General features: G+C 42.6%; 1 protein-coding gene across 14 annotated transcripts in view; it reads left to right on the forward strand.

The window, feature by feature from the left end:
• robo2 (roundabout, axon guidance receptor, homolog 2 (Drosophila)) overlaps nucleotides 1-21,295 on the forward strand; it is a 275,954-nt gene extending 254,659 nt beyond the window's left edge. For 6 of the 14 annotated variants that reach the window (XM_026375443.1, XM_026375434.1, XM_026375460.1 and 3 more), the window contains 11 exons: nucleotides 1,900-2,027; nucleotides 2,863-3,135; nucleotides 4,080-4,205; nucleotides 8,128-8,287; nucleotides 9,953-10,216; nucleotides 11,193-11,407; nucleotides 15,289-15,471; nucleotides 15,930-16,088; nucleotides 16,257-16,511; nucleotides 17,815-18,009; nucleotides 18,315-21,295. In XM_026375443.1, the coding sequence (XP_026231228.1) occupies nucleotides 1,900-2,027; nucleotides 2,863-3,135; nucleotides 4,080-4,205; nucleotides 8,128-8,287; nucleotides 9,953-10,216; nucleotides 11,193-11,407; nucleotides 15,289-15,471; nucleotides 15,930-16,088; nucleotides 16,257-16,511; nucleotides 17,815-18,009; nucleotides 18,315-18,316 (1,960 nt within the window). In that variant the 3' untranslated portion in view covers nucleotides 18,317-21,295. The remainder of the gene's footprint in view (nucleotides 1-1,899; nucleotides 2,028-2,862; nucleotides 3,136-4,079; nucleotides 4,206-8,127; nucleotides 8,288-9,952; nucleotides 10,217-11,192; nucleotides 11,408-15,288; nucleotides 15,472-15,929; nucleotides 16,089-16,256; nucleotides 16,512-17,814; nucleotides 18,010-18,314) is intronic. The other 8 variants (XM_026375492.1, XM_033326300.1, XM_033326301.1 and 5 more) reach the window with 3 other exon arrangements.
• Nucleotides 21,296-25,034: the final 3,739 nt, after the last annotated feature.

Raw genomic sequence — 25,034 nt, forward strand, 5'->3', positions numbered from 1 at the left:
TCAGTCTTATTCTAATTATCCTCTGCAGGAATACTGCTGTGTGATAAATACAAGGACAATGCAGCCATTCTCACTGTCAGCTCCTTGTCTTTCAAATGGTCTTTCTCAAGTGGGCTGGGGAGGGAGACTTGCTGGAGCACACAGGACAAGTGTGACAAAGGCACGGTCTTTTATTATAGACAGTGAACATTTGTGTTCTGCACTCTTGCTGGAGTCAACAAAGGAGTCAACATCTTCTTTTCTGCTTTTAGTCTGACAGATGCTAAGCACAGAAGAAGCAGGGAGAAGCAATAAAAAAGGAGAAGGTAGAGGTGCAAAGGGTGGAAATAAAGGAAAATAGTGTTTTGGGAAAGATGGTATGGTGTGAAAGAATGATGGCAGTGGGGGAACATAGCAGCCAGAAACAGTGGTAGAAGGACAGGGAGAGATGTATTACCCTATAAAAGTGCATGTGTCTGATGCACAGCCATCAATTTGAATGACTTGTCTCCCCTGAGGGCCTGTTTTGGCATTCAGGAACCACGGCGAGGGCTCTTAGCTTGCCAAGGCTGCAGCTCATTTGGACTCACTCCTTGTGGAACAGCTCTTCTCATTAGAACCTGTGGCTGAGGGAGAGACTGACTGCAGTACGCCCATTACCTGCCCTTGTCCTCAGGGCTTGATTCTCTACCAGTCCCTCAGAGCCAACATGTCACCCCACTGGAGCTGAGACAAAGAGCCCCATCAGGCAGCCAGACTGCTAACTACTGTGCTCTGCAGTTTCTAGCAGCACACATGTTTCTGTAGCATGCTATATACAGCACAGCTGGACACTGACATCAGAGTGTTCTCTGTTTCTCTTTACCATACGTGGTGCTCGTTTTATCATTGCAGGATTACATTTCTCAGGTGGAAAAAAAGCTTGTATTTTATTTATTTATTACTTTGGTTAACTTGAAATGTGTTCATTTTATATTCTTCTTTTAAAGAAGTAAACTATTAGTCACACATTCCTAGATTTTGTTCACACGTGTAGTATACTTCGTTGGTCGATTGACATAAACACAGGCATTTAACATCATATCTCATTCTCATTTAACTCCATCTGTGTTACCTTTAATAACAAGCCTCAGACTTGATAGTACACTAAAGTGGCCTTAACGGCCTCCCAGCAGTCACCCATGACAGGTTAAAGTCTTAATGGCTGCTTTTTATTGTTCTCACCCCCTCAGGAGGGGCACAACACCTGTTAAATGGAGATGCCCTCTCCCGTATTAAGGCATCCCACAAGTGGGCTGAGGCATTGTGATGAGGCTAGGGCTGAGGTTTGACGTGTCATCAAACATGATTTAGACTGTCTGGACATCACCACAAGGGGCTGATGGGAAAACACAGCAGAATGTACTAGATATTAATGAATAAGGAAACGTATACATGTCCGTATCTGCATGCACTGCTGCACATGTGTGCAGAGAGCAAATGCATGCATTAGTGTCTCCACAGTGTGTGTTTGCATTAATGACTCAGAGAATGTGACAAAGGCACAGCAGGGGAAACAGAGAGATAAAGGGCTGCCTGAAGGAATTCCAACTTTGTGGGAGAAGAAATGTATCCGTACAGTGTTTCTCCCTATCTCAGAAATGTTTCATTAGTTTCAGAGGCTTACAGCAAGCTTATCTCAGTCGAATACACATTTTTGCACTAATACTAACATTTAAACATATGTTGCTGTTCTTTTCTATTCACATTGTCTTGCTGATTGTTGTCACTCTGTAAATTATTATTTCTAAAGCCAGAGTTAATTGCAGAATTAAGCATAAAATGTAATTGGGGATGTTTTGTACAAAAAAAAAAAAACTGTAGAAATGTGATTTCACAGCCTATATTTAATCTGGTTTTGGATCCTGTGTTTCTGCTCAGCCGGCCAGGACTTCTGAATGCCAGTGACCCGGGCTACCCCTGGTTAGCCGATTCTTGGCCCGCCACCAGCCTGCCGGTCAACAGCAGCTCTGGGGGACCAAATGACCTGAGTAACTTTGGCCGAGGAGGTGAGTGCCCTGGTGCTCCCTCAAGTGCTTTAACAATGAGGGCACAAGAGATGAAAGATGATAATACCTTTCTCTTCCAGAGCTCATGTTGTTAATCATGTACATATATGCATATTATGTGTTTTTGGTTATATATGTATATATCACATCAGAGGACAGCTAAAGCATTAACAGCAGGGCCTCTACTGTCACCAACTTGAGTAATGGCAAATCGCCCAGCCTAGTGTCACTGCCCATACTACGGAACAAGAAAATGTGAGGGGAGAGACGGGCAGAGGAGGCAGAAGAGCAGGGGATGGATTGGTGTTCGAAAGGATGGTCCTGAGCAGCCAGTCGTGAAGGACAGGCACAGCTTGACTAGCGCAGATGCGGACACTTCCGCCATGGCTCTACATCATCTCCCCTTCACTGGGCAGGCAAACCATGCACCAACCATGAGTCTCCTTGCTCTTTCCTATCTCACACTCTGGCTCACTTCTTCTGTTACCACACACACACATACACATGCACAGCAGCAGCATTATTGCTCATATATGAGCAGAGAAGGGAAGGTAGTGAGATATCCACACAGAGCCCATCAGATGAAAGGCTGAGAGTTGGAATATGTGCTTAACAGGGCCGATTTTTTTCTGTTTGGATGTACCTGTTAAGTACAGTTTCTTAAGGTGTGAGCTGACCTGAAAGCACCTAACAATCACCTGTACTTGACTCCCAGATCACCTAACTCCAAACATGTAGTTGGATAGTCTTTTTTTCTATCACAAGGTTACCAGTAAGGTTAATAGCTACCAGTGAGGGCAGCTTTTGCTTAACTCCTTATTTTTCTCTTCCCCAGATCTCCCCACTGGGCAAGGGGATAAGACAGGCACCATGCTCTCTGATGGAGCAATCTACAGCAGCATAGACTTCACTACCAAAGCCAACTACAACAGCCCTGGCCAAACATCCCAGGCCACCCCTTATGCCACAACCCAGATTCTCCACTCAAGCAGCATCCACGAGCTGGCTGTGGATCTGCCTGAGGCCCAGTGGAAAGCCTCACTTCAGGCCAAGCAGGAGATGGCCAACCTAGGCTACTCCCTGCCTGACAAGAACTCCTGCAACAACAGTAAGTTATACTGAGGAGGTGAGCATGCTATTAGCAATTTGTGGGCGGTTCTGTTATTTTTTTTAATAGATTATTTATGATAAAGTATCAACTAGAGCCATTATTGTCATTACAGACAAAGTGGATGAAACCAGTTCACAATATTATAGCTGTTACAAGATCAAGCCGTTTGGTTTTTAAACATTTCCACAAACAGCGTTTGAAACCTTTCTTACCCTAATGTAGTGGAGACGGGGATATGCCGTTGATATACATCATCTTGGTTTACTCTCCAAGGTTGAATAAATATCTCATGAAAGTAGTGGAGCTAAGTCATCCATCCGTTTCTCTGTTGGGTTTTCATGATGGTAACACTCCTAATTGCCAATCCATTTTAGCTTGACTAATATTTAACACAATAATCCAAATTAATTACTGTGGATTTGATGCTGGATTTTTTAAAGCCGAGTGGAGTTTCATACTTAAGGTGTAATGAGTTCCTCAGATGTTTTCCAATACATATTTATGATCTAATTTTCTAACAGTCTAAAACAGATTAATTATAGTTTATACATAGCCCCCCAAATGCAATAAATCTTCAAGAACCACTTTTCTCGTTCTTGTGAAATCATTTTAAGTATGATCGCATATAATTATGTATGATTATATCTCTCTGAAGGAGAACAAATACTGGAATAAAATCTTTACTGTATTGATCCATTTATCCAGTTTCGTGAGTTAAAAATTATGTTTTTTAAATCAACTACAGTTCAGTATTTTCCAGCATATGTATTGTGTGTTGCATACAAATCAAAGAGTGAGATGTTAAATTAGCAAAGCTTCTTAATGTGAATCCCAAATATGTCCTGCTTGCTTGATGCTTTAACTGCATGTTTGCATGTGCTTGTGCTAACTGCCAGTCACCTGATGCCACTGTGATCTTTGCCCTTTAACCCCCACTGTAGCACTCCTTTTCATTCCTGACTACCGATTGGCCGAAGGATTGTCTAATAGAATACCACACAACCAATCACAAGATTTCAGCACCACCAGCTCTCACAACAGCTCAGAGCGAAGCGGCAGTCTCTCAGGTTGGTTTACGCAGCAGAGGATTTTATAAACGCAAACTGGGACACACTCTCTGCCGCCTGACTTTATGATTGACTGATGTCTTAATTGCTATTTGCATGTACAAACATGACATCTAAGAATTTTTTATTCACACAGTCCCCTCACCAGAGACACTTTGCTTACTCAGCTCCTCCTACTTGCGGTTCATTACGAGTAAATGCTTTATCGTTTTTTATTTTTGTTATACAGGGTTGTTAATATAATAGCTTCTGCTGTGCGTAGCCCTGCTGTGATATAGTATAGCAGTCAGCAGCTTATTGGAGCATAAAGAAACAGGGCGTTTAAATTAGAGAGAAAGAACAATACTATGATCTCCTGACAGAATATAGCTGCTAGTGCTAATGCTGGGTTTCTGCTGTCGCTGCCAGTCCTTGTAAAGGCTTTGTCTCTTACTTTGTGAGAGAGCAGATGGGAATAGGGGCAGAGGGAGTCTTTCAGACAGAGTGGACTACACACGCACACACACTATTAGAGATGCTTGGTTGGGTAAAGTGGCAAAAATACCTCCCTTTTTCCCCTCTTTCCCTAATGCTGGCCAGCTACACTAAAACCCATGTTTGGAGAATTACAATGTCATTTATAGGACACCAAGGCAGCTCTCTGCCTACCTCCCCTCTACTCTTCTCTTTTATCTAGTTACAAGCCACTGCCTTGACTGGTCTCTAATTCAATGCTCTGTTACACGGCAGGCTAGAGAAGAGATGTGAAGTGGTCATGCCTCACAGACACATTCTTCCCATAAACATGTTACTGAAGACTGAGTTTGAAATATGCTGTGTTAAAATTTTGTAACTGTAAAGACAAAGACAAGTAGTGACAAATATACATTCCTGAAATGAAAAGAAAAATAAAATTACAGAAATGTATAAAGTACAATGTAAAGAAAGTCTAGTACATATTTCAGAGCACTAGACACCTGTAACATATATAAATAAATGAAGGATGAAATTATGCATATACACACTGATAATGCTGTCAGAGTACAGTAATTATACTTTTCTGGATGTATTATTTCTTACTGTACAGTATGTCTTCTATATACTGTAATGTTACATTCTGAGAAGTGCAACATAAACCAGTGATGGAAATTTGAATCCGAACAAGTTTCAGCTTTGATACAGACTTCAACCAAAGTAGACTGACTCTCATTTGAAGGGAGAAAGAGTTACAGTGCCTTGTTCTCCCTCTGAGGAGATGGAAGGAATAATGTATGTCAGGTCTGAAGGAGAAGAGCAGGATGAAAAGGAACAGAAATAGAGCAGCTTTCATGGCAGCATGGGTCTCCACTGGGGACACGAAGCTGCTCATTAAAACCTTTCCTAGTGTAGAGGAGAAGAGGTAGCTGGTGTTTTCTGTAGCAGTTAGAGACCCTCAAGACTCTCCATTCCCCTCCACTCACACCAGCCGGTCTATGAAAGTACCAAATCCATGATCATGTGAAGTCCATGGTTGTGTGTGTGATCTGTGTTTTCTCCTGCATTCCCCATATATGTTGCATCTTACGTTATTAAATAATGTGTTCCGTATATTTTTCTAAAACTAAGCATAAAAATGATTATACCTTTTAGTTGCTTTTTGAAATTAAGTTATATATCTGTCTCCGTAGGCTTCCTGCAGTCTCTGCTCCGTGGCTTTGCCCCTCAGCACTGACGCACCCAGTGAAAACAAAGCAAGCTCAAGGCTATGCAGCCCTACAGTTATAGGCTGGGAGCGCCCAAACCTTGGGTATAAATACCCAACGCTGAATCTATATTTAGGATAAGTTCTCCTTTGAAGAGAGGCCCGTTTTTGTCAGAGGAGATGGGTTTGCTGTGTAATTCTTGTATAGCTCCTAGCCACAGCGGCTCTCTCTATATTTTTCATATTTGGGGTGAGCTGTTGTAATTCCAGTGCCAGACCATCCTTCCCTTGAAGAGGCTCATTTACAATATTGATGGCTGGTCTTGTGTGGAGAGACTAAGGATGATTGAACAATCACGTCAGCTCACCATTTATTGGTAAAAGTCAAGCGTCGCCCAGAGGTACGATTAGGAAACCCAATTACTTTCAGACTATACTTACACTGTGGTGCCGCCTGCCTTGGGCTTACAGTTGTTTCTTTTATTACTTCCATTCTTTATTAATCTTATTCTGACACCTATTGTCTCTCTCTGTGCCATATATTTGCACTCCACGTTTTTACCATGCTCTCCTTAGACACAATTTTGTTTTTCTTCCTAGTGAAATATTAAACTTTAGAGCAATTTTGAAATACGTTATACAGGGATTTCTCTTCCATCTGGCTTCCATGAATATCCGTAGATATATATCTCATTTCATCTATAAGTTTCTTTTGATGACAGTGATATACTTTTTACTGTGCCCAAGTGAACTTAGTTTATTAGATTACATTAGAGTGCATGATGTTATGTTGCACAAGATGCAATATTGGCAGCTTTTTTTGTGGCACTGGGAAAAGTGATTACAGGCCTTTGGCAGAGGAGGCTAACCAACAGATGACAGATACAAATGTGTTCAGCAGAGTTTCCCAAAGACAGCTTTCACTCGTATGTGTGGTTGATGACGTCAGCTTGAGTTATTTTCTGGATTGAATTTTAAGGTGTTTACTGGTGGAGAAGCACTTCAGCCTGCCACACTTGGATTTGTGTATGCAAATAATGCACAGTACTGTATGTCTCCTCACTGTCTTTCCATATGCACAAGGAAGGAAGCATGAGAAGATAAAACTTAAAATGAGCTAAATGAATGGTAAGCGTAGGGTTACACAACTTGGAGATCGTGTGCAGTAAGCAGTAAACCTAATTGATATCATGGGGCAAAATTAGATTTTAAAGAACAGATTGTGTGCTTCATGTTTACGAGTATAGTATTTCTTGATTACTTGATTGAGACTTGATTACTCTGTTGATAGAAAAGTAATCTGCAATTGACTAATTAATCATAAATGTACACTATTCCTTGTTTTCAGCTTCTCAGTTGCTTCTCAGCTAAGATTTACTACTTTTAGTCTTCTTTTGTGATAGTGGAGTAAATATCATTGAATCTTCCTATAAACGATAACTGTGTTTTGTTTATAAGCCTCTGAGCTTGATTTATTTGTATTTTAAATTGTTTTATGATCCAAGAGGTCCTGTGTGTATATTGTATATACCATGAACTTCAAAAAACAAATTTGGCTTGAAGTCAACCCCGTCTTAAAGAAAAGAGGTTTCTTCCACAGTGACCAAATCATATGAAACTCAGTATTGACCCGGCTGGCAGATTTATAAAGATGGATGGGACGGAGCAGAATCTGGTGTTGCAGGGATATGAGTGGAAATGGATGGGGTTAGCGGCTCTCCCGTGTAATAAAAGAAATGAAAGTAGTAATAGACTCTCAGTGAATTCCATTAGGGACACACTGACACTACACAAGTCATTCATTATGATGATGCTGTGAAGTGAGATATTTCATTGTGGAACCCAAAGCCTGGCGTGAAAAGGGGACACTGAGGGATGGATGGAGCACAAAGGTCCACCTCAGCCTCGTTTACTGCCGTTCTCTCCTGTTTCTATGGAGATTTGAGGCTTTTCAACCTATCAATCACTGGAAGTACGCTTTTCATCAAGCAACCTAGAGTGTTTCAGAGTAAGCACTGACAGGCAGCAGCCCATTGAAAACTTGTGAAATTTGTGTCCAAGTGTGTTGAAACTGAGGCCAAATGGATCTGTAATCTAAGAACATGTTGGGTCTGAATTGAGTTTCTTTAGAATAAACATTTGTCACATGTCAAAAGCAACTACAGCAATTTTCAGCGTGGTCTCACTTGTGAATTAGTTTGTAATTGATTTTTTTAAATCAAATTTTCAGTGACTGTATCTCTTCAATACATCCTTCTATAGGTGGAAAGGGAGGGAAGAAGAAGAAGACCAAGGCTGGATCTAAACCCACTAAAGCCAATGGGTCCAACTGGGCCAATGTCCCTCTCCCCCCTCCCCCAATTCACCCTCTCCCTGGCACTGAGATGGACCATTATCCCAATGAGCATCATGAAGGAGGAGGGTAGGTCTACAAGAGATACTAGGGGAAACAAATGCAAAAAACATTACTTGAGTATTAAAAGATAATATGGTTGAACACTACTCACATTTTGCAGTAATATTTAGGTTTTACCAAAACTGCACAGGTTTTATTTTTACTCCTCCTGATCACATTGTGAAGCCTGTGACATGCAACTTGGAAGTAGATAGGAAGCTGACACGCTGCAGTCAGAGACAGTCTGCATGCAAAAAGCTATTTAACTTTTATGTTTCTCATTTCTGTTCAAACTAAGTTCATCTGGATCTCCTTCTATCATATACACATCCTTCAGCCTTTAAAGGAAAACCATACTCTATGGCAAACACAATTCAGGCTTTTCAATTGAAAACAGAAAATGAAGCTGTACAGCTTTGTTGTTCTCACAATACTCGTATTATTTCTTCTTATTGCAGATATTGTACTGTATACTGTGTTTTCCCACCTGATCACCTAAGGAGTTTTTAATGTCTTTCTTGTTGGAAGAAATCAGACAGTGCTTTCCAACATGGGCACCTCCTACACACTGCTGTGTTTGATAACAGGCTTCAGCTTTGTTTTTCTCCGCAGCTAATTACTGTACTACTGTACATCTGGAGAAAAGTGAAGGATCAATGTGTGTATAGTCTCTACTGGCACACATCCTCACTTACACAGACTCTTGCACAAAAGCTTGTGTACAGATGGCTGCAGATCAAACTATCTGCTGATCCTGTCTTCAATCAATGGGGTGACTTCATGACTGGAAAATAAATTAAAAAAAGAAATGGGGAAAAACCGTTCAAGCTATCTCTCGCTGCTACTAGTGTGTAGACACACAGATGGTTTCAGATTAATCTATTTGCTGAATTCCATAGTGGGAAAACTTATAATTGCATTGTTACATAAGAGGAGAGGGGAGAGGGTGCGATTTATACAACTATGCTGACACTGATAAGTAAAAAGCTACAAGAGTTCTAATGGATGTTTGAAATGATGTGTGTTACAGAAGCTTATTTAAGTGATAGTGACCATCTTTGGTCCAGTAGCTAGTGTAGCCTCTTAGCCCTGTTTCCAATCTGGGAGAGTCATCTGCTTTAATAGGCTTTCTAGCAAATGAAGAGTCCTGTGCACTGTAAATCTGAGACTCCTTTTAATGGCAGCAGATTAAACCTGTTATGTCCTGTGGAGTGTGTACTGACAAATTTCTTTAATGAACATTTACTTTATGGTCAGTATTATTTCAGCATGTATAAGCGCAGCCAGGAGAAAGTGCAGCCCGACTACCTTTGTAATTCTACTCAGTACTGTTGGGTATCACATCCCTACATAAATCTGGCAAGGTTACTTGTTAGTATGTAGGAGACTTTAAATATATTTATATTTTTATGGTTTACTCTTTGCTGCCTTCTTCCTCTTCAGTAACCTTTTTCAACAGTATGTGGAGACAGTGACAATATGATACACCTTTGTCATTTATTAAAGTAATGTCTCCTTGGACTGACGATACCATCTTGAGCACAACAAGAACAACTAGAAAAAAAGGGGGAATATAGAAAATTACTTTACAGACTATATTAAAAAATAATATCTGCAATTCTATATTGCATAGACGGTTTCACACACTTATCATGATAATGTTTTTACAGTAAACATGTGTTCTTACCTCAGGTATGAGAGTGATGGCTGGGGCCCGCCCATGCCCGTGCAGACTTATCTACACCAGGGTATGGAGGACGAGCTGGAGGAAGAGGAGGAGCGGGTTCCTACCCCACCCATACGAGGGGTTGCCTCTTCCCCAGCTGCGGTGTCCTTTGGGCAGCAGTCCACTGCCACTCTTACCCCTTCTCCGAGGGACGAGATGCAGCCCATGCTCCAGGCCCATTTAGATGAGCTGACTAGAGCGTACCAACTGGACATGGCAAAACAGACATGGTAAAGATTTAAAATTTGATCTTTGGTCTTTAATATTCCCATAGTTAATATAGTTAAAGGAGATACAGTTACCAACAATTGGTTGTCTGTGTTACAGTAGCAACTTCTGCATTGTTGTCATCTTAAAATGCTTACTGTACATACTGTTCTGCATGTTCCGCTGCCAGGATTTATTTTGGTCCTGCAGTATTCCTCATGTCAACTGTGTGTGCAGTGGAGATAAACCCATTAATCACTCCATTTTAATGGGCCTGTGTTACCACTTAGGCGACCACCACTGTATTTTGCTCACTCTGAGACACAATTTCCTACCCACAGTTGTTGTTTACTCCCCCCACACCCATACAGCACATTCCATTGTTGTTATGCTTATGCAAGTCAGATGAAGGCCATGCTTCATTCTGTCGGCAACACAGAGAGAATGAGACTCTGGCATTCATTCATAATAGTGAAGTGGGGGGTGGTGGTGGTGGCAGGGAAACCTTGTCAAGGAAGGAGATGTCATGTTACCCAGTAATGACTATGTTGGTTAGAGAGCATCTCTGACAACACCAGAGGGCCAGTAATTACAACCAATTCCCACAGCAAACCGCGTCAAAGACATTGTACTCCTCAAACAAACGTGGCTGTCAGCAGAGCAGGCTGCCACTGAGGTGACAGCCATGTGTCGACAGGCCTGGAGAGCGTGCCTTTGTACCATCTACAGCAGCAATTAGCAGGTCATTGTGTTTGCATGCAAGCTGCACAGTAGAATTCGTGGAATTGTCCAGATTTATTCAGCACTCCACAAATTAAAGATGCCTCTAAAACTGCTCTAGCCTTCCACGTACATGCTTTTTTTTTTCCATCCTGTGGCACAGAATCTACAAAATAACTCCCTATATCCTCTCTGTATTCATTCCCTGCTACGCATTGCTTGATGTATACTGCCTGTACATACCACCAGGGTAATATACTGGTTCTTTTTCTTCCCTAGGCACATGCAGGGAGGTTCTCTGCCTCCCCAGGCTCCAGCTCCTCCAGTGGGCTACGTGTCAAGCACAATGGTTTCTGACCTGGAAACTGACCTGCCTGATGAGGATGAGGAGGAAGAGGAAGAGGAGGAAGACGAAGGCTATGGAGCAAGGCATCCCCGGGGTATCGAGCACACACCAGGGTCTAGCATGGACAACCTGGACAGCTCTTTAACAGGTAAGGCACTTGGATTCTGAACTGGGGCTTCTCTTTGATGTATGTGTCACCATATTGTAATTTACAGTTTATTTTTATGGGTTTCAATATATGAACATATGTTTTCTAGTGACTTTAAAAGTGCATTTAATTCCCATTGTTCTAACATCTTGTTTTACAGTAAATGGATAATTGCTCATGACATGTTCTTCATGATTCTGTTGTGTTAATTTTTATGCGAACATGCTTACAGAGTGTCACGCAATCGAATTTTTGAACCTTTTTTTCTTTTTTTGCAAACTCTGGGGAATTATAATTATCACTTCTAAAAAAGAGATAAGAAAGTCCATGAATTTTAAACAGGATAGTGAGAGGGAAATTAAGAGGAGGGAGAGGCAAGGCGAGCTGGGCGAAAGTGACTGTGATTTAAGTCGCGCACAGCACCGGAGCCAGCACCACCCCTATCTTCCCGAGGAGATTTGAAATAAATTTCTTGTGCAGCATATTCCATTCCAGACTAGCGGCACCATTTCCATTTTTACAACTCACTGAAACTTTTACAGCCGTCTGTCAGAGGAGGGGGGGGGGGGGGCATATGAAGGGCATGACATTGCAGCAGCAGAGCTGGACTGCTGCTCTCATACTGACCAGGCCACACTCTCCATCTGCAAACTACACAGTAAAACTGGAGCAGTATTCATAAAAAATGTGTGACCCTGGGCTTTCATGCACTGTAGGCTCAAGGTTTGATAAAAGATGCTAGTTTATTTCTGTTTTTATTGCATTATTGTTACATCATCTATCAGGTCTTACCAAAAAATTAAGTCTATATAGAGATATTTAGAGAGTCCCAGCACAAAAAAAGCTCAGCCAGTTGAGAGAGAATAAGAGGGTTGGCATTGCTGCTTGTTTGTCTACCCTGTCAGTGGCAGCCCTAAAGAGTAGTTTTCCATAGGATGATGGAACAGTGGTTTTGGTAGCGCTGACACATGCTACTGCTGATGTATTTAGAGGAATATAAAGCAGCAACTGGGCTCTAATCTGCTGCATCTCTCCTCCACTGTATTACTCTGAAGACAGCACTATTTCTTCTTATCTCTCCGCAAGTCTGCCTCGCACCCCATCGTTTGACAACACAGACACGGTACCAGCTCCGGGGTTAGCGGGAGGAAGAGAGGGAGGATAGGGGAAACCGCCGAGATTTATTATGGCCACCATTTTGAGGCTGTACAAATAGGGGAGGGTAGTAGTGAGATTCCTGTCAAGACTCAGCTGATAGATTTGCCATTGTTTTAATAATATGGAAATAGGTCTGTTTTCATAATGTTACACCAAAAGCTAGTAAATCAAACATTTTCATGCCCCAGAAATAAGCCAGCCTCTCTGCACTGGTTATTTTTCACCAGTAGATTGTCTGCACAGGCTTTCTAATGTGTTACTCTGTGCTCTGAGATAAATGTGCAACTGTAAATCCTGATGTGGAGGTTGGTTTTGAACAACTGTGTCTTGCTTGAGCCGGAGAGATGAAGTGAATGCATACAGTAAATATTACCTGGCTTTTGTGTAGGCAGTATATGTTGTGGAAAGCTGAGATGGGGCAGCAAACAGGCGGTGAGTTAAAAGACGGGCTGTTCTGGGCGATTATTCTCCAATAAAGCTTTGCCAGATTTGTGAGGAGCAGGGTCACGTCTCGTGATGGCAGGTAGAGACGCCTGCTCGTCAGGGGGAATGATTTCACCATTTAATGACATGCAGATTAGGGTTTCCGTCAGTATAAATCACTTTTAATGGCAGGAAGGACCCCGGCCGGGTTTTACTGCCCCCTAGCCCTCTCCCGTTTACTGGCCCTGCTCTATCAGTGCGTGGAGCACAGAAGGTGCCAGCCAGTGGTTTTTAGAGAACATGGTTTGGCTCATTGCTCTGGTTCAAGACTTGATGAAATGACAGACTCATAGTGCAAACCTTGGTCTGGAGCATATAAAAAAATCACATTTCTAGGGCAAAAAGAAAACTAGATTGAATTTTTATCAAATTATGTTACAATGATCACAGTTTGATTGGACTGCTATTTCTCAGAATAGAAGTGATCCAGAGGTTCAGCAGTAGAAAGTGGCAGTTAGTGCAACTGAAAAGTCATTCTGTGATGTGATTTGCTGAGGCAGTGTTCCTTCTCTGAGCCGCAGGAGTTGGAAGCCTCAGTGCTTTGGCTGGCACTGCCTATACTTCATTATCTGCTCTATTCTTTGTGGGAGGATTGGACCCAGTGGAATTGCTGTCTTTCTTTCTTAGAGAAAAACTCTTCGAAAGGAATTTCAAAGAAAATAGCAAGGCAAGATGGAGGGCTCGAAGTAGTTACTGCCTTGGATTTCAGTTAGCGCTGGAGAAATTGGTTGTGTAAGGGGGGTACTCAACCTTATGCAAGCTCATATTTTATAGAAGTTTCCATTAATCTGAGAGAATTTTACTGCAGTAAGAGTGAAAATCTGTTGCAACTTCAGCTGTTGAAGGTGCAATCCCCTGAAGTCACGACGAGTGACTGATCACCACCTCTTTCAGATGCACGGTTAAAGTTGGAAAACTATTTGAATAGGATTTCTCAGTGTATCTGAATAAATAACCCACCCTCATTTTACAAAGTTTTGTGTCAATTTTAAAATGCATTAAATTGTTTTGCAAAGAGAAGCACCATCTGAGAGACCAAACTCTGCAGCTGACGTGTGAGTTGTGTTAATTGGAGTCTCCAAACTCATCCAACCTGGCAGAGACTGAGACACTTTTTGTATCACGCTAACCTTTTAATAAATCCTGCTGCTAACTTTTTGTCCCCACTGTGCTTTCAACATCCTTTACCCTCACACCTCCCCAGTTCTCTGTTCTACCAGCCTGTTCAATCACATCACTCTTGTGTTCTGTGTTAGGGAGAGATAGTGTGTGTGAGCAGAGCACTTGGGTTTGTGCCACTTTAGGAAAGTCTGCCAAACCAGTCCCACTGAAAGCTGTCACATTAGCCGACTGTTCTGTGTTTTTGCTTGCCAAAGTGGCATATTTTTATTGGCAGACTGATACTTTTATATTTAAAGCGCTGGCCTAGCTTTCTATTTGAAGAAAAAAAGCATGAAGAAATACTTACAGTATATATACGCCAAAAGTAATACGATTTGTACACATCTCCATTGTGTGTGTGTGTGTGTGTGCCTTTTAATCACCTTTAAAGTGATATATAGGAGTGTATATATGTAAAACTATAGTGAAATAACCTCATTTAAAATTAAAATTCTCTTTTCTTTTAATTAGAGCACCTCTTACATAGGTGGCTGTGCATTTTGATACAGGAATTTAAAAGTTTCTGTATGCATGCTGTACCACCAGGTGTTTGATTCAGTACACTGTTTTGTGAGATGCTTCATCTGTGTCACCTGAGGCAGTTCTGTAGCTAACTCAGCTCTGCACAGGTGCGCTCATTGTTCTTTATCAAAAGAAGAACTAAATCAGTTCCAGTCCTGCTGTTCCACTGTGTACTTTCTGCTGTGTGTCTGTGTGCACCTGTGTGTGTGTGTGTACGCAGTGTATGTTTTGCATGTTTGGAATAGATAAAAGGGGGCAGGCCAGAACAGAATGACTATACAAAAGTACTCACCTGCAAGAGGAGAAATGCCCCACGGCAAATACAAGATCATTAAAGTAGAGGATGTTAATATATTATTTTTTTGTATAAGATCACTCAGTACAGACATTTAGAATCACATCACAGATGTTCTGTTTGGCAGATCATATTCCATAAAGGGTATGGCCACTGACTTGAAAAGTATGAACATGATGGGATGATGTGCAAGTCTTAAAACAAATATAATAATTCACACCCACGTGCACACGCACTTGCTGAAACCTGTGGTGTTTCTCAGGGTCCATGGTGAATGGTTGGGGCTCAGCCTCGGAGGATGACCGTAATTTCTCCAGCCACAGGTCCAGTTTGGGCAGTTCGTCTGATGGCTCCATCTTTACACACTGCAGCTTTGCCCAGGCCCTGGTGGCCGCGGCAGACAAGGCAGGCTATCGCCTGGAGGGCACTAGCCTCAGCAAGAGAGGTTGGTGTGTGGGAAAACCAGCTACCCGCTGTTGGACTGGAGCTTCTACCAGTGGCACATGATTTACTCCTTCCTGCTCTAATTGTTCCTCCTGTCAACCATTGGCTGGTGTTTCCCCCATAATGTTGCCTTGTGATTTCCTCTCTGCTGCTTGTGAATGATGGAACCTAGGTTTTGCATGACTTATTTAAATGTAACTCAGCTCTTCTATAACTCATCTGGCTTGAACTGACTTTCTTGGTGAGAACTCAGTGAATGTTGCAGCTTTTTTCAGGCTTCTACCAGAGTGCTTTCTCTTCTAATGCAAACCTTCACCTTTGTTTCTAATAGGTTACTGGGATGATATCCTCTAACTTTCTTGATGGCAGCCTCAGCTCCACAGTCTAGGTCTGACTATGTTTTGACTCCTTAATGTCTTTATTAACCAGCTGGCCTGTGGTCTCATATCCCTCTTGCAGGTAAAGGCTTGTCCCACAGGCCCCGTCCCAGCAGTCCATTCTCAACAGATGGCAGCACAGTCGGCACACACAGCTTGGGCCACCAGAGGGCCACTAGGCCCACACGCAAACCCCGAAGCCAGGGCACAGCACCCCACAGGAGAGATGCTGGTGCAGACGGTGAGGCAGCGAGTGAAAACACATTTTAAATAGTTTATGTGGGAAGTTCCCCGAAACATCTGCTGTTTTATGAACAACAAGGATTTTTTATTAATATGTACTAGAACTCTATATTTTAAGAGTCATTTATGAATTCATTTGATTTACTGTGGCTTTCTCTTCACACAGACCTACCTCCACCCCCTGAGCCCCCTCCCTGTCAGGGTCAGGGGCGTGTCCCAGGGGCCCGCAGTGTAAGCAGCATGGCGCCCCCTACGGATAGGAAGGCTTCCTCTCTGGAGCGTCCGCCTATGTGTGGGCCGGATGACATAAAGAGCTCCATGGACAGACAGACGCGCACTTCTCTGGAACATCATCGCCAGACTCAAGACAGGCTGGGCTCCGTGGACCGAGCTGACGATGGACGCAGGGGCCACAAAACAGGTACAGTCGACTAAGACTGAAGACTGTAGCCGTACATTAGGTGCAGTTAAAGTTAGTACTTTACACTTGTCATGAACTACAGTGTTGACTTCCTCGTTTGTGGTGGATTTAACGTTGGGGATTATGAAACCTTGGAATCGTTGTTTGGCAGCTCGTCCATCGGCTGTCAAGACGATTTAATCTGTAACAAATGTTGAACTGACAGATGTGTGAACACACTGATGACTCCATCAGAGCCACGCTACTGCGAGTGCTTACAAAAAGTTCAGTTGCTGGAATATTGGTGGAAGTGAACATTTTCTTGAGCAAGTATTTATTTTGATAATAAGATAATTGGAATCAAGACCAACAGTGAGGACACAGGAGTGTTGTTGTTGCATTCGGGGGTTTTTCCTCTAAGTTTCTGTACTGAAGTTAGCTTCCATGCTGCGCTGAGACTGGGCTCCCATGAACAGATTGCACTGTCTGCCACTTGCTCTGGTTTGCACAATGCCCCCCTCGGCCCTCCCTCATCCTCCCCGGTGCCCCTGTAACTGTTGCCAATATTGGCCTGCTTCAGTCCAAGTAAGACAGGAGGCCTGAGCAACTGAAATGCACTCTAATCGCTTCAGCTTTCTTTTCTCACTCAGCAGCCACTCTGTGCCCCATCTGTGTACGTGTGTGTGTGTGTGTGTGTGTGTGTGTGTGTGTGTGTGTGTGTGTGTGTGTGTGTGTGTGTGTGTGTGTGTGTGTGTGTGTGTGTGTGTGTGACCATTACAGATCTCTGTGCAGTGTGTCCTCTTTGTGCCAGGATGTTTTCAGACAGTTAATCTGAGGCTGTGAGACAAAGACAGGTGCCACAATCAGCATACAAAAACCCCATAGGTGAATTCCCATATGTGTCAGAGTGCTGACTGATTCACAGTAGAATCCACCGAGGTCGGGGCAAGCTCTATTATAGTCATTAGCAGAGCAGTGGGGAGCAGTTTGATGAGATTTCACGCAACGACGGAAACTGCTGAGGGTCAATGTTATGCTGCCCTGCAGCAGGGGGTCCAACAGCAGCCAGCAGTCCCTCTGTTATTGTATTTACCCCCTCATAAGGCTCATAGCTGCAAGGCCATGTGTGAGGCTGAGAGTCATCTCTGTGGCACGCCCTGGCACTGCCTGTTGGCACTACCGCTCTGCAGATGTCAGAGGAGGGGGGGGAGTTGCAAACTGCTCTTTGTCTGCATGCATCAGATGCTACACGTGTTTCACTGCAACAATAAAAATCATACGGTGTCTCTACTGTTCAAACTCATAGTATGTTTTGGATTTTCAGAGGATGGGTGCCTGCCATACAGTAAACCTACCTTTCCGTCCCCCGGGGGCCACAGCTCCTCTGGCACCGCCTCCTCCAAGGGCTCAACAGGGCCACGCAAGGCTGAGGGTCCACGACAGCCACAGCAGTGGACGGCCACAGAGCATGCTGAGTTTCTGGGGGCCAACGGACAGGGACAGTACTCAGGAGAGTTATGTGAGTAGTTTATTTTCTGATGTTCGATTCTCATCTCCTCCTGTCGCGTCAGTGTGTGTGAATGAGACCCTCAGATCAGTAGGGTAGAACATTTCTATATAAGAGCAGATCAACATCACTTTTCAGTTCGTCCACCGTTCTCAAGGTTACACTGTTCACAGTGAAGCGAGGATGTAGATGTTGTTTACTAGTTACTGCACACAGCTCACTATAAAACCATGATTTGTCATCTGTACTTCGACGTTATATCTTCCAGTTTCTCCATTTTGACACACTTGTCTTTTCTTTCTCTTTGTTTTTCACAGAGTGATCTGCCTGGGGTGTGAACAGGAGAAAACCCAGCGTGTCCTCCCAAGAATGACGCCCTCCATGTTGGGGCAATAAACTTTGTCCTTAGCTGTGTGTTCTCAGAGGGAAGGAGTGCAGCAGAGGACACTACAGAGAAAGCAGTGTCACAGAACTGTAAATGTGATGTATAGACACAGACATACTGTACATCTCACTATGTTTTTTCGTCCTCAAGAAAATATTTTCCACCTCCTACCTTGCTGTAATTTTCTTTTTGTTAAAAAAAGGCAAGTTAAAAAAAAAATGAAAACGTCTATAAGAGAACAGATTTTCTGGTAACTGCCCTGGGGGAAGGGGACTTTTCTTTCCTGTAAATATATTCTTTAACTTGTTGTTGCATTGCTATGCAAGCCTAATTCAGTTTGAGCTTTTTATTTCCATATACAGGAACAGTTGGTTTTATCTGGTAATTTGTATTATATGTGAATTGAGTGGCTGTTGTGCCATAAAATAATTGTTTTATAATCCATTGTTTGTTAATAGGTACCATTAATTATTATCATTATTATTATTATTAATTATTGGTTTTGCACTGCAATTTTTGGTGATAAGCACAAAAACATAGCTCCTGCTGACATGAAGAACCGGAAGAATATGTGAAGAGGAGTTTCTGTACTGTAAAGTAAAGAGAAGAAAATTATATAACTAATGTACAGAGAGATATTAAAGAGAAAGGCTTTGCTCACAGACGGCAACAAATAAGGCGCCCGTTTCCCTAGTTGAGACTAATTGGGTGGCAGACACACAAGGTTCCTGAAGGGCAGATACGAGGCTGGAAGAATTGTACACAGCGGATACTGTATCAGGAAACTGAATATTTAATTTCTGTCCTCCAACAACAGTTTGATATCAGAAACATTTAGTGCTCCGTGTTTTTGGCAGCTCCAGCATTGTCTTGCTTTCAGAAAATGACTGAGGCAGTGTAGTTTTTTATTTTTTTATTATCCAAGCATTTCGAGTGATTTACTGCCTAAATAATTTTACTACGCTGAGTTTACGCTCCGGTTCGGCACAACAGCACACCGACGATAAAACAGTCAAGCACGAGGAGGAGTCAGTGAAATCAGTCCACATGGTGTAGTTCAGTCGTAGCACTTACAAAGACAGATTGATGATTCTTACAAGGCCTTAACAGGTAAACAGACATCACAGACAAAGGACTATTTATTGTTATTAGAGGCAGTTTAACTCCCAAATCTACATCGAAAACAGGGGAGCGACTTACTTTGTTTACATTGTTTATGTTTAAATTTTTTCGTCATCCATTTTTAATATTGTTTTGCTTTTTAAAGCACTTACTGTGTAATGTTTGTTAAATTATCTAGGGTACACTATCATCCAAGAAGACACCCTGTTGCCCCGTCGGGTCCAGCTAAGTGCTGTTAAGTTAGGTGATCTATTAAACCAGTTGTTGCTTTAAAGGTTTGGCACCTCTTCTACCAGTACTCTACTATAACTATAATCAGCAACGTTGAGAAGAAGTGGTGCGTGTGCGATTGACGAACAGTCGAATGCTAACGGAGAAGGTAGATAACTAGCAGGTCCCACTGCCTCCACGTCTATAGCCACTTTCTATCTGCCCGACCGTCACAGAACACACACTTATCATCTGCCGTTTTGACTTCTCAGCCTCTGATTCTCGATTCTTGTCTTTTCAGACAATGTTTTTGTTGGTTGTCCTTTTTTTTTATTATTATTTCTTTGTATGCCTTCTATGGACTCAGAAACGCTGCTTACAACAATGTTTTCAATATTAATGTTCAGGATTTTTGTGATTCAATGACTGTTTGTTTTGTCTTTTTTGTACTGCTAATGTTGATAAATGGGGGGTGGAAACTAAAGGCCGTCAGATGCTGTTGTGCTGTTGTCGTCATGCCATCGTCATTTTATATCATCCACCCAGTGGCCAGTGTTCTGGAAATGAGGTGCAAAGAGTATCTCAGGTTATTTTACATTCTGGTGGTGTTTATGTATGTGTATATATGTGTATATACCCATATGCATCTCCACTCGATTATACCATTCCGTTTTCATTGACATAAATATCCCTCTCATGTCCGATTCTGTCGTCTCCTCTTTTATTTCTGCTGTTGATTTTGATTCTGAGTATACTGTGCTGGTTCATCCACCTTAAGACAAGATGTCACTAAAAGAACATACCAAATTAAGATTAATATTTCTAATGTCTAATGCATTCTAGTGTCTCTTTAATACTCATTGTTTTCTTTTAAATCACGGTGTCGTTTTGTATTTATTAAAATGATAATAAAAGTATATTGTGAAATATGCATAAAGATTCGTGAGATATAAAATGTGTTTTCTTTTCTTTTCTTTCTTTTTTTTTTTTGTGTTTCTTGTAAATTTTGCTGTCAGAGTTGAGCAGCGAGGCCATAAGGAGATGATAGGCACACACTGTGCTCACTGCATGATGAAGTGCCGGGTCAGTAGTCGTCTGAATCACTCTTCGTCCTGCATGTTCACTGCACTGCTCCTCTCATGTCAAAACTAAAGAAGCTCCAAAACCTTTTTGAACACAAGGAGTAAAAGCGCATACAAGTTGCTTGTCGAGACAATAGAGAAAACGTCTTTTTGGAAGGATGAAAGTACTTTGGCTTTCCCTCTCTTTTGTTCATTTTCTCAATATCGTTGGTTCTTTGTAGCCTATCTGTGTGTTGCCTTTTTGCTATAAAAGAGGATTAAAAATGAAAAAAAGAGAAAGTTGTCGCGTCTTTCTGTACAGCGTGGGGTGAGGCGACACCCCAGATCCAATGCCATTTCTACGGTACAGTACATTCTGCTTCTTTTGTTTTTCCTGTAAACCACCTTCTGTATTCACTTGCATGTCCTTGTCCAAGAAGAGAGTGGATCAAGAAAATAAACTTTTACAGTCTCATTCCCATGTCCTGTATGATAAATCCATGTTATTTTATTTCCTTGTACCTGGAACAATATGAAATAAAATATTTTTGAAAAATGAAAAATGCCTTAAATGGTTTGTCTTTGATAGACGAAGGCCCCGCTGCAGAGAAGTGTACAGGTCCAGACTGAGTGTCAAAGAAATGTAATTATTTGTCTCTAAGGTTTTTGTTGGGCCACTTTCTTCTACTGCGTCTAAAACAACATGTTTGACTCAGCAACATGTCTGCTGTTATTTTGTGCTCTGTGTGTGTGTGTGTGTACATCTGCAGGAGGGACGTGGACTTGGAAGCCGTGTGTTTGTGAAAGAGCTCCTGACTCAGCTTTGCTGTTAACGTCAAACCGATCCCTACCTCGATTCTTCCAGACGAGCAACTTCAAACACAAATCTAAATCTTCTAAATCACTGAGACGGGCCGCTCGCTCTCGAACTCGCTTCCTCTTATTCAGAGTAAGATAATTGGTGCAAAACTGAATTCATAAAACATGGCACAGATCACGTGTAAATGTAAACGAGCAGAAAACGTGGACACAGCACTCGAGTTAAAGATGAACCACCATTCTGTGCTGCAGTGGTGGGGTCTCCTGCACTGTGACGGTACCTGAACCTCGTTGTTTGTAGCGTGGCCGACGTTGCACAGCCCACTAAACTGTCCAAGCTTCTTCGAGAAACGCTGCAGATGTTCCTTGTGGCGGAAGGCCAGCTCTTTGACTGTGGGCTTTGGAAATGATGATGGAAGCTGTGCAGCACGAGCCAACTGAACCCCTCGACATCTTTGAGCTGAAACGGCCACTTCACACGGTTGTGGTCTCCTAAGATGAAAGAAAGGAAAACTAGAAACCAGCAGCCCAGCAGAGCTACTTCCTGCCAAGTGATGAAGGGCAGCTCCAGAGTGCAGTCTGCACCACACATGGGTCTACTTACTGGGTGTTGTGGCGAGGCGCCCTTTAGTCAGAAACCTGTGCAGCCGCCCCTTCTACCTAGTTTGTGACCAGATGTTTGGTGGAACGAAGCGTTTGTTCTAAACAATAAAGCTAAAATATTAGAATCAACGTGTTTTGTACTGAGTCGTGTTAATCCTGCCCCAGTTTGTTTTGTTTTTCTAATGCTGCTGCTCTCGCTCTCTCTCTCTCTCTCTCTCTCTCTCTCTCTCTCTCTCTCTCTCTCTCTCTCTCTCTCTCTTACTCACCTGGCCACTTCCTGTTATGCCCATATATGGGCTGATTAGCTGGCCACTCTCCTTTGCCCCAATTAGCAGTTGAGCTTCACCTGTGCTCCCCCCGCCCTCACAGCAGCAGGTCTGCAGCAGCTCGGCCTGCTGCTGGATTCTGCCACTTCTGCCATGAAGTCAGTTCTCAGGGCCTGAAACCTGATCACCGGCTGGACCTGCTCACCTGAACCCGCTCTCCTGTCCAATCCCTGGTCATCGTAAGTCCCCTTTCTACACTGACCTGTTTCTGCTGTCCTGGCTTTGTCGTTTGGATTCTGGTCTTTTACTGATCAGTACTGATGTGGTTGGTTTAGTCCAGACTACTCTCCTGCTGTTTGCTGTCAACATGCAGCTTGTTGTCGAAGATCAGTAGAAATGTTACTGTAAAGTTTTGCTTCCTTGCGTTTTTGATTGTGAGGCACCAGTTTTGATAAGAATAAGATAAATATGGTCTTATTTACATTTGTCATGGACATTATCTGTGGCACATTTTATTTATGACTCATTATTTTGTGAACGTCTACATTTTTAATGTCCTAAACGTTTGTTTTGGACACTGACTGATGTCGTTGTCTCCTCCTGGAAAATTTGCCGTTTGTTTTGCTGAAGCATTAAGTTAATGTCATTTATTTCTCTCCGTGATGATTGATCAAGATCTTAAAGGTCACCGCTTCTTTGAAAATCTATGACTATGTCAGTGACATGAAAGAGTTTATTTCTGCACTTGTTTGTTTATCAGGGCGTTTGGACTGATGCAGTGAGCCCGAGTGCTCTGTAGCTGATGAGAGAGCGTGGTTTCTTTTTTCTTTACTGTGCTCATGTCTGATTTTAAAAATAACCTCCTCTTCGTCTGTGTAAACCAGCTTATTTGCACTTGTTTACGTTAGCATCAGTTTGAATTTTATGATTATTTCAGGTTCTAGTTTGCAGTGAGTAATGATGTTTTACCCCCGTCGCAGCGCTGGGATTCTTAATCAGTCAGAAGTGTTTGTCATCAGAAATCATGTTGCTCATAATCGGTAACCCCAGGAATTTATTTTGACATTTAAGAAACCAGATTACTACAACGGTGAGAGATGTTAATGCATAGAACCTAAAACAACCCCACACAGAGTCAAAGATTAATGTCATGTGGGTAACATGATATTTCTTTGGAACGACTGGGGGGTTTTTGCATCATATTAATGGAAAAGGTTCACTGATCTATCTCGGCCCTTTAAACAAACCCATCAGTTCAGACCAGGCAGGAGCTGCTCTCATTTCACACCTCTTCCTCTGCTGGTGCCTGGGGGGCAGGACGAGTAATGACTGCCCTGCTCTTTGCCAACAAAGCAACTTTCCCCCCTCCACTCCCATTTTTTTGATTTCCAACTATTTACAAGTGTGCACTCTCCCACCTCTTCCTCATCTCTCACCTCGCTCAGACTGTGCAGCAGATACGTAGTTTCGCAGGAGTTGTACCTGTTTATCTACATAATCCCCCGAAGCCTGCGCTTTCATACAGCTGTGTAATTGTTGCATCAGACGTGGGAGGTGGTCTGTGGAGGGAGCAGAAACTAGTTGGCCAGGCAGACGGAAATAAGCTTTGCTCAGCAAATACCCACTGCAGTGAGATGCAAGTTATCAGGGTGTGAGATTACGAGCGAGCGTGTGCATTTGAATGAGTGTGTGCTCTGATGTCTCTACTAGTGTGTCTGTGCCGGGAGAAATGAGCTGCTGAGTATGTGCCTGTGTGTGTGTGTGTGTGTGTGTGTGTGTGTGTGTGTGTGTGTGTGTGTGTGTGTGTGTGTGTGCTGATGAAAGGAAGCATCTACTGCTCGTACTCGGGGATTTTTTTTTTTTTTTCCTCCTCCTCCTCCTCTTTGTCTCTGGACTGGTGACAATGAGCGGAGGTGAGAGGGCAGCAGTACCAGTGCAACACCATTCATCACACATGTCAAACAGCTCGACCAGCTGCTGAGGACAAGCGGCACAAATTTGCATTTAATTCCTCTCCCTCCCTCCTTTTCTGTCCGTCTTAGCAACAGCTCCTATTTATATATTTCCATCGTACTGTAGTTCCACGTTTGATAAATGACTCGAGAAGCAACATCATTTTCCACGTTTGGCTGAAAACACTGTTATTGAGCAACATGTGGAGATATTGAGCTTTGTGCCACATAAACAGACGAGTGCAGCCGGTTTCATCCTCTCCTCCTTAGTGGTCCTTCATGACAGAGTGATGGAATGACGTTAATGTGAGAATATGCTGCTCAGAGTCTTTCTGTGCATTTGTAAATTTGATGGTTGTTGATTGACGGTCAGTACTAGTTATTCAGAGATTAAGATGACTTCTAATGTTTCTTTGTTTACTGTCGTGTAGTAGTAAATAATACAGAATATGTACTATTTCCTTCCACTGAACAAAGCTGAAGGCTCATGATGCTCTCAGAGAAAACAAACTCACAGGAGTGTGAACTGTGGCCGTCGTGTCATATTCTGCTGTTTAATATCCGCTCTCCACTTTTCATCAGTGCAGTTTCTGTGGTTGACGTCGTCATGTTTAAGCCT

This window comes from Anabas testudineus, chromosome 13 (assembly GCF_900324465.2).
Source record: "Anabas testudineus chromosome 13, fAnaTes1.2, whole genome shotgun sequence".
Classification (NCBI taxonomy): domain Eukaryota; kingdom Metazoa; phylum Chordata; class Actinopteri; order Anabantiformes; family Anabantidae; genus Anabas; species Anabas testudineus.